The sequence below is a fragment of the Thalassophryne amazonica genome, chromosome 16 (assembly GCF_902500255.1).
Source record: "Thalassophryne amazonica chromosome 16, fThaAma1.1, whole genome shotgun sequence".
NCBI classification, from domain to species: domain Eukaryota; kingdom Metazoa; phylum Chordata; class Actinopteri; order Batrachoidiformes; family Batrachoididae; genus Thalassophryne; species Thalassophryne amazonica.
The window spans coordinates 34,891,728-34,905,782 of NC_047118.1; the positions used below are offsets into that span (position 1 = coordinate 34,891,728).

Here is a 14,055-nt window from a genome sequence, read left to right on the forward strand (position 1 = left end):
TTTGCATAAATAGAACAAAGCGAACATTTCTAGCCTATTTTTCTGCACTCTGTGTGGTTCTTTGCAGTCTTCTTGATTGCAAAGCCTGATCTTAAAGCTTCTTTATATTTAACCCAACACTATGCAATTGCACGTTTCACTAAAATGTACAAAGACTTCTTTGTAATTACATCTCTTTGCTTGGTTTATTGCAAGCCTTTCCTTTTTGAACTCTTGCCTTGAGCACACTGTAAACCTAATAATCGGGGACACCAAAAGTGGCATCATTCGCACTTTGCATAATGTCCCTGTGCAAGTTTATCTACTATACCTCAACTAAACTGGAATTCAGCCCTTGAAGAGATCAGAAACAAATCAGCTGATTCATCCCCTAATTCCATTACCACATATTGGTATTGGTCCAGTTTCAATTATGTCAGTGGTTAAACATAATATTTCCAGCAAAAGAAAATTCCTTTTAGGCCTGAACCCTTTTCCATAACAGAACATAAAATCTTGGCCATATTTATACAACTAAACTGAACTTAATAATGGCACTGGAGCTGATCAAAATGGCAATTAAACTGACTCATTAATGCCCATTTTTAACAGAATCCTGCCAGCTAAAACTATACCTATTGTGGTGTGTTGAAACGTTATCACAGTGTTCGCTATCTTTAGGTCTGTTTTATATTTTTTATCTTCTATTTAAATATTCTTTAAATTTCCACAAACAATGTCAAACATGCATTAAGACATTTTATCTTTTTTTGTCTTTCTACAGCAGATTGTGATGAATTGTACGTACACGGGCCTACATTATGATTCCACGTGCAGACATTTTAAACACTAGTTGATATGTCTTAGTCATGTGTTTTTGTCAACGTCATTGATTGGTGCAGTGTTCAGCGGTTTTGCTCTTGTTCACGATATTTCATGATATGTCATGATGGTACAGCATTTCTCCAAACATAAAAGGCATTGCATGGGACAGTCAGAACCTTTTCAAAGCTTCTTTATCAGGAATGGTGCTTTGAGCTCCGAACATTTCCTCTGTCAGGGTGGACTGAGCCAACGCTGGCTGAGGAACCCGTTTGGGTGCCTCGTCGACCACCGCCTGATGTAGATTCCGATCTTCCTGATGTGTTCCCACACCTATCCTCACCAGTCTTTGTGGTATCTTTAACCTTTGCCATGTCTTGTGATCCCACTTTCATAGGTCCAAGAACAGTTTTGGCCACGCTAGTGAGCTGGGTGACAAAGTTGGCTTTATCTCCTGGCGACATTGGACGTGACTTGCTCGAACAGGGTGAGGGTGCACCGGAGGAGGGTGACATTGGATTCTCCTCCAGGACCTCCAGGTGGGCCTTCTCCTCTCTGGCTCCATGATAACTGCCTGATACTTTCTCCGCTTTGGATCTTGCAACAGTTACAGATACTGTTGCACCTGGGCTTTGAACCTGGGCCAGAACTGGAGGTGCAGGAGCTTTGGCTTTGGTCATGTCAGTTGCTTTATCACCACCAGTGATGCTTCCTTTATCTCTTGTCTCGGTGACTTTACGTAACTTGGGATGATCTGTATTTGATGCCTTCTGCACAGTACCTTTGTCTGTAGCTTTTGTTTTCTCTTCAGTCTTTGCCTGAGGTTTACTTGCAGGACCACCACCTGCCTGTGCAGACGGCTGCTTAGTATCTTGCTGTTGCAGGTGTTTTGATGAGGTTTTCTCTCCAAGTTTATTCTTTGTAACTGCTGTCTCAGAACTTGATGCTTGTGCACTGGGAGGCTTGTTCTTGGAACTGGGTTTGAGCTCTGTAGTGGATTGGGTCAGTACAGGAGCAGATTTGGTCTCTACTTCACCTGCACTTACTTTAGGATCAGTAGGGCTAGTCTTTGAATCAGGTTTTGGAACTATGCCCTCACTGTGGGACAACGTGAGCTCAGACATTGGGATTTGGGTATCTTTCTCTTTGACTGGAAGTAGTGTGTCACGGCTCAGTGGGGACTCCTGCCTTCCCAGCTTTCTCACAGGCTTAGGCCCTCCAATGTCCCCTCCCATTGGAGGAGATGGGGAAGAAGATGATGAAGGAGAAGGTGGGGCAGGTCCATTCTCTCCCTCCATCTCAAGCAGACTTTGTAGGCTATGGTCACAATGAAAGGACTCCCTCTTATAATCCCCATGTGTCACCTCCAGGCTATGCTTGCGCACTGACACCCCGCTTGTTAGAGGAGAAGGTGATGACGATGACGACGAGGACAAAGGTAGAACTGGTGCGCCTAGTTTCTCAGCTGACTGCACCCGCTGAAGCAGTGGTGATCTGGGTGGCTCAGCACTCTTAGGCCGAGGCCTGGGAACAGGAGGTGAGGAGTGGAGCTTAGCAGGGAATGTTTGAGTAGTGTTGGAGCTCCCTACTGTGTGACCAGCAAGAGATGGAGGAGAGGAGGTGGTTGGAGATGGAGTGTGGGCCAGAGGGGACAGTGGGATGTTTCCTGCAGATTTGCAGCGTGCTGAGCGGTACTGGCGGTGAAGTTTTGGAGACAGGCCGTGGAGGGAACTGGGTCTCATATGGTGAGAGGCAGCTGGAGAGTTTGGGGTGCTGGATGTTGGGGAGCTGCTCTGTGAGGAGGTGCCTGAGAAGAGAAGAGGACATTAGCCAAACTTGAGATGTTTCATCACAATGTCTTAATGTTAGATTTGTGTGGTGTCGAAATACATATTTTTTTAATCCCCCAGGCCTCTAAAGCTGAAGGGGTATTGTTTTTATATTCTTTATTCTATATTCTGTTGTTAATGTCTGTATACCTATCCCACAATTTTCAGGATGTGTTTTCACCCGATTAACAGAAAGCCTGTTGGTTGTGGACGCAATAAAATTTTCAAAAAAAAGAAAAACAAAATCAAATGTTGTGAGCATGCTCACTCTTGCAGTACATGACTGATTGTTACCAAGCATATTTGTAAGTTAGGTAACCTCCCACCTCCAAAAAAAACCTTACAAGTTTGGGGTCAAAACGTCAAAGGTCAAGGTCTTCTTATTGTATGTGATTGTGACAGGTTTTTGCTGTACATACCCAATGCTTACAAAGCTTCCGATGCATGTTACCCATTATGAACCAGGCTGTGGACCCCCTTTCAGTGAACAACAATGTTGAGTAGTAAGAAACATACTTTAGTGTAGGCTTGGGTCAAAAACACAGGAACAGAGTTTAAACAAAAGGCTGAGTGGTCTGATCCGACAGACGTTTGGACAACAAAGAGTCCAGGCTAGGGTTCAGCACACAGCAAAACAGGATACTAGGCAGCAATCTTTTGAAGGGCACAGCAGGAGATAACCAGGAAGAAAGCAGCAGGACATTAACATAGCAACAGTCCAAAATTGCAACAATGTCCAGAAGAAGTCAGGATACTTAGCAAAGGTCAAAACACAGGAATCAATGGAACACTAATGATACTCGAACACTGGGAACACAAGAAAAATGCGAGAAAGTGGGTTGGAATCACAACAATCTGACAGGGGACACGTAAAAACAGACGCTGTTGAAAAGAGCTCTCCTCTATTAAGGGCAAACGTATGTGAGCATCAGAGATCTGGGAATTAAAATCTGGAAGCACAGGCACAAGAGGAAACCATGACAATGAACCACAACAAAGGGTCAGAATCATGAGTAGACTAATATTAAACTATGATCACTGAGTGTATGTGAGAAAGATCATAAAAGGCGCAGAGGAAAATACATAGAAGTCAGGGAATAAAACAAAAGTGACAGAAGTACATCAAACTAAGAGCAAACCAGAGAGACACCTGTACATTGCTCTGCATGCTGTGGCACTCTAAATATGGAGAAACTACTAGAGTGCTCTGTGTGTAAAAACATAATAATCGTGGCGGGGAACAAGACAGAGAGCACACTACACTGAACAAAATTTCAGGGAAGAACCAGTGCCACGAGAAACAAAATAACATAACTACAGAAACCTATTCACTGCAAGGGAGGAAATATAACATGGAGGGAGAATGAAATGTAAAATAACTGAACAAAGAAAGGTAGCACACCCACACGTGTGCCCACAACCTGTGACAGTTACAGCACACACAGCATCAGATGTAACATATTACTGTAGCTCATGTTGCCCACATGATAGTCAGGCAAGAACAGGTAAATGCTAAGACGTCTACACTAACCCAGGTACGGGGAGTCCAGAGTGGAACGGTAAGTCTGAGTGGGTGAGCGCGCTGTGAGGTTATGGGTGGGAGAACCTGGCAGGCTGTCTCCAGATGATAAGGAGCGGTTTAAAGAGGACAGGCTCCGGCTGGTGTGCAGAAGATTGGATTGCTTGGTGATTTTCCTGAACAAGGAGCTGCGCTTTTTACTGAAAGACATAAAAAAAAAAATGTACATAGATATAACCATGTGCCGGGAAGAATTAAAAGAGCATATGTCCTTTGAATGAAGAGCAAATTTATTGCAATAACACACTCTTGCCCTTCCTTGGCTCCTGTCTTCTTGCTGCGTCGAGCCATCTTGGATTTATAGCTGGCCTTGCGGGCAGGGCCCACTTTTATAGAGGTGTTCTCAAAGGGAGTGGTTGTAACAGTCACCTTGGTTCCACTCTGAAAACAAAATGTATTTTCCCATTAGACAGACATACCAAGCAGCAGACAGATTTTATGTTCACACTCACCCTCAAGATCAACTCCACCACCTCAGTGTGCACCAGGCCATGGACTGACTCCCCATTGACATGAGTGATGAGGTCACCAGCATTTAATCCAGCATTCTGTGCAGGGCCTCCATCCTCAACATGCTGTGATTAAAACAAATTACATTAAAGGACTTGTCTCCTTTGATTTTTCCACAAAACTTTACAAAATGTACTTAGTGTTCAAATTTAGTTCTCATGAAATACTTTTATTTCTGTAGAATATCACAAAATCCCAGCAAATTTTATTTATGTAATTCCATGGCAAATATTGTGAATTTGCTCATTCAGAGCTTGCAGATGACTATGTCAAACAACGTACTGGGGGAAATAGAAAAAGTCTTGTTCGATTTTCCAATCAGTCAAGCACATTAAAAAAAGCCCCAAAAAACTGCACTCCATAACCTGTGATTCTGTTTAACAAATGTTTTGTTTTTTTGAAGAAGCCCAAAAATTACACACTGTAAGTGGATTTGGAAATTCTGATGCTGACCAAATTTGCAGTTCAAGGGCTGGATAACCGTTTGTGTCATCTATAACGTCCCCACATAAAATGTGTTGCTGTATTTGATTTTATTGTATTGTATTTATTGTATTGTATTTTTTATTTATTTTATTTTGTATTTTGGGGAAAAAACCTAAACTGAATCCAGATGCAATCAATTCTGATCCTACTGATTATTAAAAGCTTGTGAATGGTTTATTTGAATACTATGAAACAAAATTATACTGGTGCCAAAGAAAATGCAAAGCATGACAAATGGTAAAAAACCAAAAGAGACCAATTTAACACTTTAAATAGAAAAGCTGCTAATCTGTATGATGAATGATGTAGACAAAGGAGCAATGATCCAAACAAACACACACAGTCACATGATATTATAAGGTGTGTTCTCTCACCCAGACCATGTGATGGACGCTGTAGACGTCACTGTCTCCCATGTAGACTCTGATTGCACGAAGGGTGAAACCATACTTTTTCCCAGAGCGATGGATGGTGATTGGAGAATGTAAGATATTGACCATGGGAAAGTAATCCCTGCTAGGAGATGAATCGCGTGAGGAAGGGTTGGATGAGAGAGAGCGAGGAGACATGGGGCTCGCCAAAGGGGAGGCACCATGTTGTTCCACTGAGACAAGAGGGGCAGAAATAAAGTGGTATTATAGCAATCAATTTCAAACACACTTTTGTGATATTTTTTCCACTGTTGCAATATAACACGTCTTGACCTGCAGGAATGATGATGGACAAAGCAGTGGCAGAAGCAGATTTAATCACTTTTGTTCCCGTGTGTGTGTTGCGTTTATCTCCTTTTGCTGACAGCTGATGGCGGCAAACCCTCCTCAGCATGAGGTCATTGGAGACCCCGTGTGGCACCAGTGGGTCTGGCAGTCCCAGAACCGCAGGCAGAGGCAATGATGTATCAAGAGATCTCAAAAGTTTGTCTGTCACAAGAGATGTGTGAAACCAAACATAAATACACCCCCAAATCAGAAAAAGTAGAATATCGGGTCACTTTTACCTTACATTTACATTGACTTCTGTTTCATTGTGGACCATGTGGACTTAAGATATTTCATGTTTTGTGTGGTCAACTTCATTTCATTTGTTAATACTATCACTCAACAAAAATATAAAGGCAACACTTTTGGTTTTGCTCCCATTTTGTATGAGATGAACTCAAAGATCTAAAACTTTTTCCACATACACAATATCACCATTTCCCTCAAATATTGTTCACAAACCAGTCTAAATCTGTGATAGTGAGCACTTCTCCTTTGCTGAGATAATCCATCCCACCTCACAGGTGTGCCATATCAAGATGCTGTTTAGACACCATGATTAGTGCACAGGTGTGCCTTAGACTGCCCACAATAAAAGGCCACTCTGAAAGGTGCAGTTTTGTTTTATTGGGGGGGGATACCAGTCAGTATCTGGTGTGACCACCATTTGCCTCATGCAGTGCAACACATCTCCTTCGCATAGAGTTGATCAGGTTGTCAATTGTGGCCTGTGGAATGTTGGTCCACTCCTCTTCAATGGCTGTGCGAAGTTGCTGGATATTGGCAGGAACTGGTACATGCTGTCGTATACGCCGGTCCAGAGCATCCCAAACATGTTCAATGGGTGACATGTCCGGTGAGTATGCCGGCCATGCAAGAACTGGAACATTTTCAGCTTCCAAGAATTGTGTACAGATCCTTGCAACATGGGGCCGTGCATTATCCTGCTGCAACATGAGGTGATGTTCTTGGATGAATGGCACAACAATGGGCCTCAGGATCTCGTCACGGTATCTCTGTGCAATCAAAATGCCATCAATAAAATGCACCTGTGTTCTTTGTCCATAACAGACGCCTGCCCATACCATAATCCCACCGCCACCATGGGCCACTCGATCCACAACATTGACATCAGAAAACCGCTCACCCACACGACGCCACACACGCTGTCTGCTATCTGCCCTGGACAGTGTAAACCGGGATTCATCCGTGAAGAGAACACCTCTCCAACATGCCAAACGCCAGTGAATGTGAGCATTTGCCCACTCAAGTCGGTTACGACGATGAACTGGAGTCAGGTCGAGACCCCGATGAGGACAACGAGCATGCAGATGAGCTTCCCTGAGACGGTTTCTGACAGTTTGTGCAGAAATTCTTTGGTTATGCAAACCGATTGTTTCAGCAGCTGTCCGAGTGGCTGGTCTCAGACGATCTTGGAGGTGAACATGCTGGATGTGGAGGTCCTGGGCTGGTGTGGTTACATGTGGTCTGCAGTTGTGAGGCTGGTTGGATGTACTGCCAAATTCTCTGAAATGCCTTTGTATACGGCTTATGGTAGAGAAATGAACATTCAATACACGAGCAACAGCTCTGGTTGACATTCCTGCTGTCAGCATGCCAATTGCACGCTCCCTCAAATCTTGCAACATCTGTGGCATTGTGCTGTGTGATAAAACTGCACCTTTCAGAGTGGCCTTTTATTGTGGGCAGTCTAAGGCACACCTGTGCACTAATCATGGTGTCTAATCAGCATCTTGATATGGCACACCTGTGAGGTGGGATGGATTATCTCAGCAAAGGAGAAGTGCTCACTATCACAGATTTAGACTGGTTTGTGAACAATATTTGAGGGAAATGGTGATATTGTGTATGTGGAAAAAGTTTTAGATCTTTGAGTTCATCTCATACAAAATGGGAGCAAAACCAAAAGTGTTGCGTTTATATTTTTGTTGAGTATATTTGTACATACATTACTGCATTTAAGGCCTGCAATACATTCCATAACAAGAGCAATCCGATATTTCTGATGTTACACCAGTCCGAATCCAGATAACCTCCAGAATTCAGTGGAGTCTTCCATGCCCTAATATGTATCAATGGTGAAACTTTCCTCAAAATCTGTAAAGCAGTTTTGACGTAATCCTTCAAAGCTAATATAAAGTGAAATCTTGATCCAGAATCCGGATCCGGATCACCTCCAAAATTTAATGGAGTCTTCCGTGGCCCAATATGTACCTGTGGTGAAAATTTTATCAAAATCTGTGCAGTAGTTTTGATGTAATTCTGCTAACAGACAGACAAACAAGTAAGTAACTAGCACGTAAATAAATAAATAAACGCCAATGATTTTATTACATCCTTGGCAGATGTCAAAAGTTGGGACACAGGCAATTTATTCTAACGTTAAGGATTAAATAATTACTTTTACAACCAGGGTTTTTGAGGCAATTCAGAGACTGGAAACATGAACATTTCCAAGTCAGTGAATACATCTTTGATGTAATTTACATTAATCATTAACAAATATAAACACTATGGTAACATGTTGGAAGTGAACTAGTGAGGGAAGCCACCAAGACACCCAAGACACCCCTTCTGAAGGAACTGTGGTTATTGTTGGAGAAACTGAGCATAGCACAAATTTTATCTGTTGAATCACCAGTTATAGAGTGTCATGTTGAAGTGCTATAGAGGAGGATTTTCCTATAACGAACATGCGAAATTTCAGCTGCAGTTTGCCAGAAGACACAAAGGAAACTTGAACCTAGGTACAGTGAGGAAAATAAGTATTTGAACACCCTGCGGTTGTGCAAGTTCTCCCACTTAGAAATCATGGAGGGATCTGAAATTTTCATCTTAGCTGCATGTCCACTGTGAGAGACATAATCTAAAAAAAAAAAATCCGGAAATCACAATGTATGATTTTTTTAAATAATTTATTTGTATGTTACTGCTGCAAATAAGTATTTGAACACCTACCAACCAGCAAGAATTCTGGCTTTCACAGACCTGTTAATTTTTCTTTAAGAAGTCCTCTTATTCTGAACTCTTCACCTGTATTAATTACACCTGTTTGAACTTGTTACCTGTATAAAAGACACCTGTTCACACACTCAATCAATCACACTCCAACCTGTCCACCATAGCCAAGACCAAAGAGCTGTCTAAGGACACCAGGGACAAAACTGTAGACCTGCACAAGGCTGGGATGGACTACAGGACAACAGGCAAGAAGCTTGGTAGAAGACAACAACTGTTATGATTATTTATTAGAAAGTGGAAGAAACACAAGATAACTGTCAATCTCCCTCGGTCTGGGATTCCATGCAAGATCTCACTTTGTGGGGTAAGGATGATTCTGAGAAAGCTCAGAACTACACAGGAGGACCTGGTCAATGACCTGAAGAGAGCTGGGACCACAGTCACAAAGATTACATTAGTAACACATGATACTGCCATGGTTTAAAATCCTGCAGGGCAGCAAGGTCCCCCTGCTCAAGCCAGCACATGTCCAGGCCCATTTGAAGTTCACCAGTGACCATCTGGATGAACCAGAGGAGGCATGGGAGAAGGTCAGAATAGAGCTTTTTGGAATCAACTCCACTTACCATGTTTAGAGGATGAGAACAACCCCAAGAAAACCATCTCAACCCTGAAGCATGGGGGTGGAAACATCATACTCTGGGGGTGCTCTTCTGTAAAGGGGACAGGACGACTGCATCGTATTGAAGGGAGGATGGATGGGGTCATGTATTGAGAGATTTTGGCAAACAACCTCCTTCCCTCAGTAAGAGCATTGAAGATGGGTCATGGCTGGGTCTTCCAGCATGGCAATGACCCCAAACACACAGCCAGGGCAACTAAGGAGGGGCTCCGTAAGAATCACGTCAAGGTCCTGGAGTGACCTGGCCAGTCTCCAGACCTGAACTCAATAGAAAATCTTTGGAGGGAGCTGAAACTCCAAACCTGAAAGATCTAGAGAAGATCTGTATGGAGGAGTGGACCAAAATCCCTGCTGCAGTGTGTGCAAACCTGGTGAAAAACTACAGGAAACGTTTGACCTCTGTAATTGCAAACAAAGGCTACTGTACCAAATATTAACATTGATTTTCACAGGTGTTGAAATACTTATTTGCAGCAGTAATATACAAATAAATTATTTAAAAAATCATACATTGTGATTTCTGGATTTTTTTTTTTTTTTTTTTTTTTTAGATTATGTCTCCTACAGTGGACATGCACCTAAGATGAAAATTTCAGACCCCTCCATGATTTCTAAGTGGGAGAATTTGCAAAACCACAGGGTGTTCAAATACTTATTTTCCTCACTGTATATGATATGTTTTCCTCTTTTACAAACTTTCTGTGTCTCCAATATGAAGCTTAAAGGGGGCTGCAACAGGCAAATGCTGCACCATTCCCAGTTTCTTTGCCCACATCCAAGGAAGCCTATAACTTCTTCAGAGTTGTCTGGGTGTCTTGGTGGCTTCCATCACTAGTCTCCAACCACCATGATCACTTAATTTTTGGGAACTATACTGTAACATAGTTTTGTTACAAATTTGTTACACTGTAACACATTTTCATGTTACTGTACTGTTCTTCTACAATGTGCCCACTGCCACATACAACAGTTTGTTATGTAAAAAGATAACTGTACTGTCCCATTGTTAAAATATACTGTTGTACGTTACAGCAGGCACACTGTAGAATAACAACACCCTAGTGGCAACTCTAGCTGCCAGTAGAGTCCTGTAATTTAAAACGGAAATTGGTTACAATGTGCCTACTTGACAGATTTACCACACGGTACCACACTGTTTGTCATTTTTAATGATTGGTGTAAATAAAGTCCAAGACATATTCAGTGACTTGGAAATGCTCATGTATCCATCCCCTGACTTGTCTCAAGAAAATTGGCTGTAAAAGTGATTATTTAATCCTTATATTTAGGAATTTTGTGTATTTATTTTGGAATGTGTTGCAGGCCTCAAATGCAGGAATGGATGTATATTATCAAATGAAATGATGCTGGCCACAAAAAAAAATAAAAAAAAAATGGTTTCATACTGTCTGCAATGAAATAGGAGTAAAGTAACTGTAAGAATCACTGTTTCTTTTTCTTCTTTTGCATTTTCTATATTGTCCTAACTTCTTCTGATTTGGGGTTGCACATTTTTCAAGAGAACACACTTAGGATTTTATCACATTGTTCAGGGTCTTCTCACCTCCAGCTGTGATGTTGTTGCCATCTTTAAGAAATGATCTCAGATCGCCCTGACTGGAGGTGGTGCCCATTGTTCCTTCCAGTGAGGCCACCCTGGCCTTGATCGGAGACTGCCTGCTGAGGATCAGCAGCTCAGAGTCAATTTCCAGAGGTGAGGCCAAGCGGTGTGTGTCCATGAGGGCGGAGAAACGTCTGCGAGCCCCTGACGGGGGGCTGGCATCACTCTCATTAAAAGAGGACTCAGAGCAGGACAGGCGCTTCCTGAAGACCACCAAAAAATAGTGTTAGAACCTCATCAGCATCAACGGAACAGCTTTGTTTGTAGTTCTTCACAATGTAACAGAGATTGGAGGTTACATGAATGCAAAGAGGTGAACTTTGAAATTTTCAGTTAGTACTATTATTATTATAACCACTATTAAATTATTGGGATGGAACTCAACATTTAGGTTGAACATGGATTTTAAGTGAGCAACACATCGAAACTGTTAAAAACTAAACTTCACAGGCAAAACTCAACATCTCAGGTGATCCAGTCCTCCAGCTCTTGTCCCTGAGAGTGAGGCTGCCCAGACTTTCCCTTTTGGTTCCTCGGTCCTCCCTGGGGACCTTGTGTTCCCGTAGGGTGACAGTGGGAGGTTTATGCTCCAGCTGGGACAAATGTTCCATGCTGCTGTAAACCTGCAGGTTCAAACAATGAGACACTATAACAATATAAAGTCAAACAAATTACTCTTTCTAGTGGAGGAAACAATGGAAAAATCATTCAAATGATGACAGAAGCAGGACACTTGTGAATATTCACACTGAGGTAACTCTCTCTATATATATGTATATAAAACTGCTAAATGGATCCTTGTCATTTGATTGGTGCTTTGTGTGTCACATGAAATGGATTATTCATCCCATTTGTGTTGCATTGTATTAAGCGTGCAAATATGGTTCCATTTATCATGCAATTTTGGTTCCATACATTTTGTACCATTGCACACTGCGAACCCTGCCCATCCAAACACTAGTGGGGGTGGCGTTTAGCTAAACATGGCAAAGTTTGTTTTGCTGACGGATGGCAATTTGAACAAGTTAATTGATGGTGCTAAATACTTCTAAAACACACACACACACACACACACACACACACACACACACACACACACACACACACACACACACACACACACACACACACACACATCCACTATGCAATAAGCTGTGTGGAGGCATGAAGAGCTGTTAGGATGAAAACCTGGACAAATTTCTGATGCGATTTTTCACTGGACTGAGGAAGTACGCAAAGCCTTTTTTTTTTTTTTTTTGGAAGTGTCACAGACTACATCTATTTTTCCAAGTTGACTGAGAACAATTTTGGACTCCTGTTTAAAGTTTGTGTTAGACTGTTGATGTCAAAGCACCAGTGACGCACACCAAAATGTAAGTCCCTTTTCTGATGTTTCTAAATTAATATAATATCAAAATGACAGGGATCTATTTTAACTGTTATATAAAACAAATAATGAATGTTTCTACATTCTTTTAATGGAAAGAATATTTAATTCGGATGTGCCTCGTTGAATGGAACATTCCATCATTCACCTCATGAATTATTTACTTCACTGAACTCATAAACCTACATATTTGTATTTCACTCAACAAAAATATAAACGCAACACTTTTGGTTTTGCTCCCATTTTGTATGAGATGAACTCAAAGATCTAAAACTTTTTCCACATACACAATATCACCATTTCTCTCAAATATTGTTCATAAACCAGTCTAAATCTGTGATAGTGAGCACTTCTCCTTTGCTGAGATAATCCATCCCACCTCACAGGTGTGCCATATCAAGATGCTGATTAGACACCATGATTAGTGCACAGGTGTGCCTTAGACTGCCCACAATAAAAGGCCACTCTGAAAGGTGCAGTTTTATCACACAGCACAATGCCACAGATGTCGCAAGATTTGAGGGAACATGCAGTTGGCATGCTGACAGCAGGAATGTCAACCAGAGCTGTTGCTCGTGTATTGAATGTTCATGTCTCTACCATAAGCCGTCTCCAAAGTCGTTTCAGAGAATTTGGCAGTACATCCAACCAGCCTCACAACCGCAGACCACATGTAACCACACCAGCCCAGGACCTCCACATCCAGCATGTTCACCTCCAAGATCGTCTGAGACCAGCCACTCGGACAGCTGCTGAAACAATCGGTTTGCATAACCAAAGAATTTCTGCACAAACTGTCAGAAACCGTCTCAGGGAAGCTCATCTGCATGCTCGTTGTCCTCATCGGGGTCTCGACCTGACTCCAGTTCGTCGTCGTAACTGACTTGAGTGGGCAAATGCTCACATTCGCTGGCGTTTGGCACGTTGGAGAGGTGTTCTCTTCACGGATGATGCGAAGGAGATGTGTTGCACTGCATGAGGCAAATGGTGGTCACACCAGATACTGACTGGTATCCCCCCCCAATAAAACAAAACTGCACCTTTCAGAGTGGCCTTTTATTGTAGGCAGTCTAAGGCACACCTGTGCACTAATCATGGTGTCTAATCAGCATCCTGATATGGCACACCTGTGAGGTGGGATGGATTATCTCAGCAACGGAGAAGTGCTCACTATCACAGATTTAGACTGGTTTGTGAACAATATTTGAGGGAAATGGTGATATTGTGTATGTGGAAAAAGTTTTAGATCTTTGAGTTCATCTCATACAAAATGGGAGCAAAACCAAAAGTGTTGCATTTATATTTTTGTTGAGTATATGTATATATATATATATATATATATACACACAGACAGGGGACTGATTGATTGCTTCTCCAGCCGAGGCCGGTACCCATTTACAGCTGGTAAACTGAGACAACA

General features: G+C 42.1%; 1 protein-coding gene across 7 annotated transcripts in view; it reads right to left on the reverse strand.

Annotated features, from left to right (window-relative positions):
• The window catches only part of LOC117527498 (microtubule-associated serine/threonine-protein kinase 1-like), a 91,106-nt gene continuing 77,051 nt past the window's right edge, over positions 1-14,055 (reverse strand). For 5 of the 7 annotated variants that reach the window (XM_034189876.1, XM_034189877.1, XM_034189875.1 and 2 more), the window contains 8 exons: positions 11,711-11,871; positions 11,192-11,451; positions 5,910-6,125; positions 5,580-5,809; positions 4,662-4,784; positions 4,457-4,590; positions 4,162-4,349; positions 1-2,608 (listed from right to left, as the gene is read on the reverse strand). In XM_034189876.1, the coding sequence (XP_034045767.1) occupies positions 999-2,608; positions 4,162-4,349; positions 4,457-4,590; positions 4,662-4,784; positions 5,580-5,809; positions 5,910-6,125; positions 11,192-11,451; positions 11,711-11,871 (2,922 nt within the window). In that variant the 3' untranslated portion in view covers positions 1-998. The remainder of the gene's footprint in view (positions 2,609-4,161; positions 4,350-4,456; positions 4,591-4,661; positions 4,785-5,579; positions 5,810-5,909; positions 6,126-11,191; positions 11,452-11,710; positions 11,872-14,055) is intronic. The other 2 variants (XM_034189879.1, XM_034189878.1) reach the window with 2 other exon arrangements.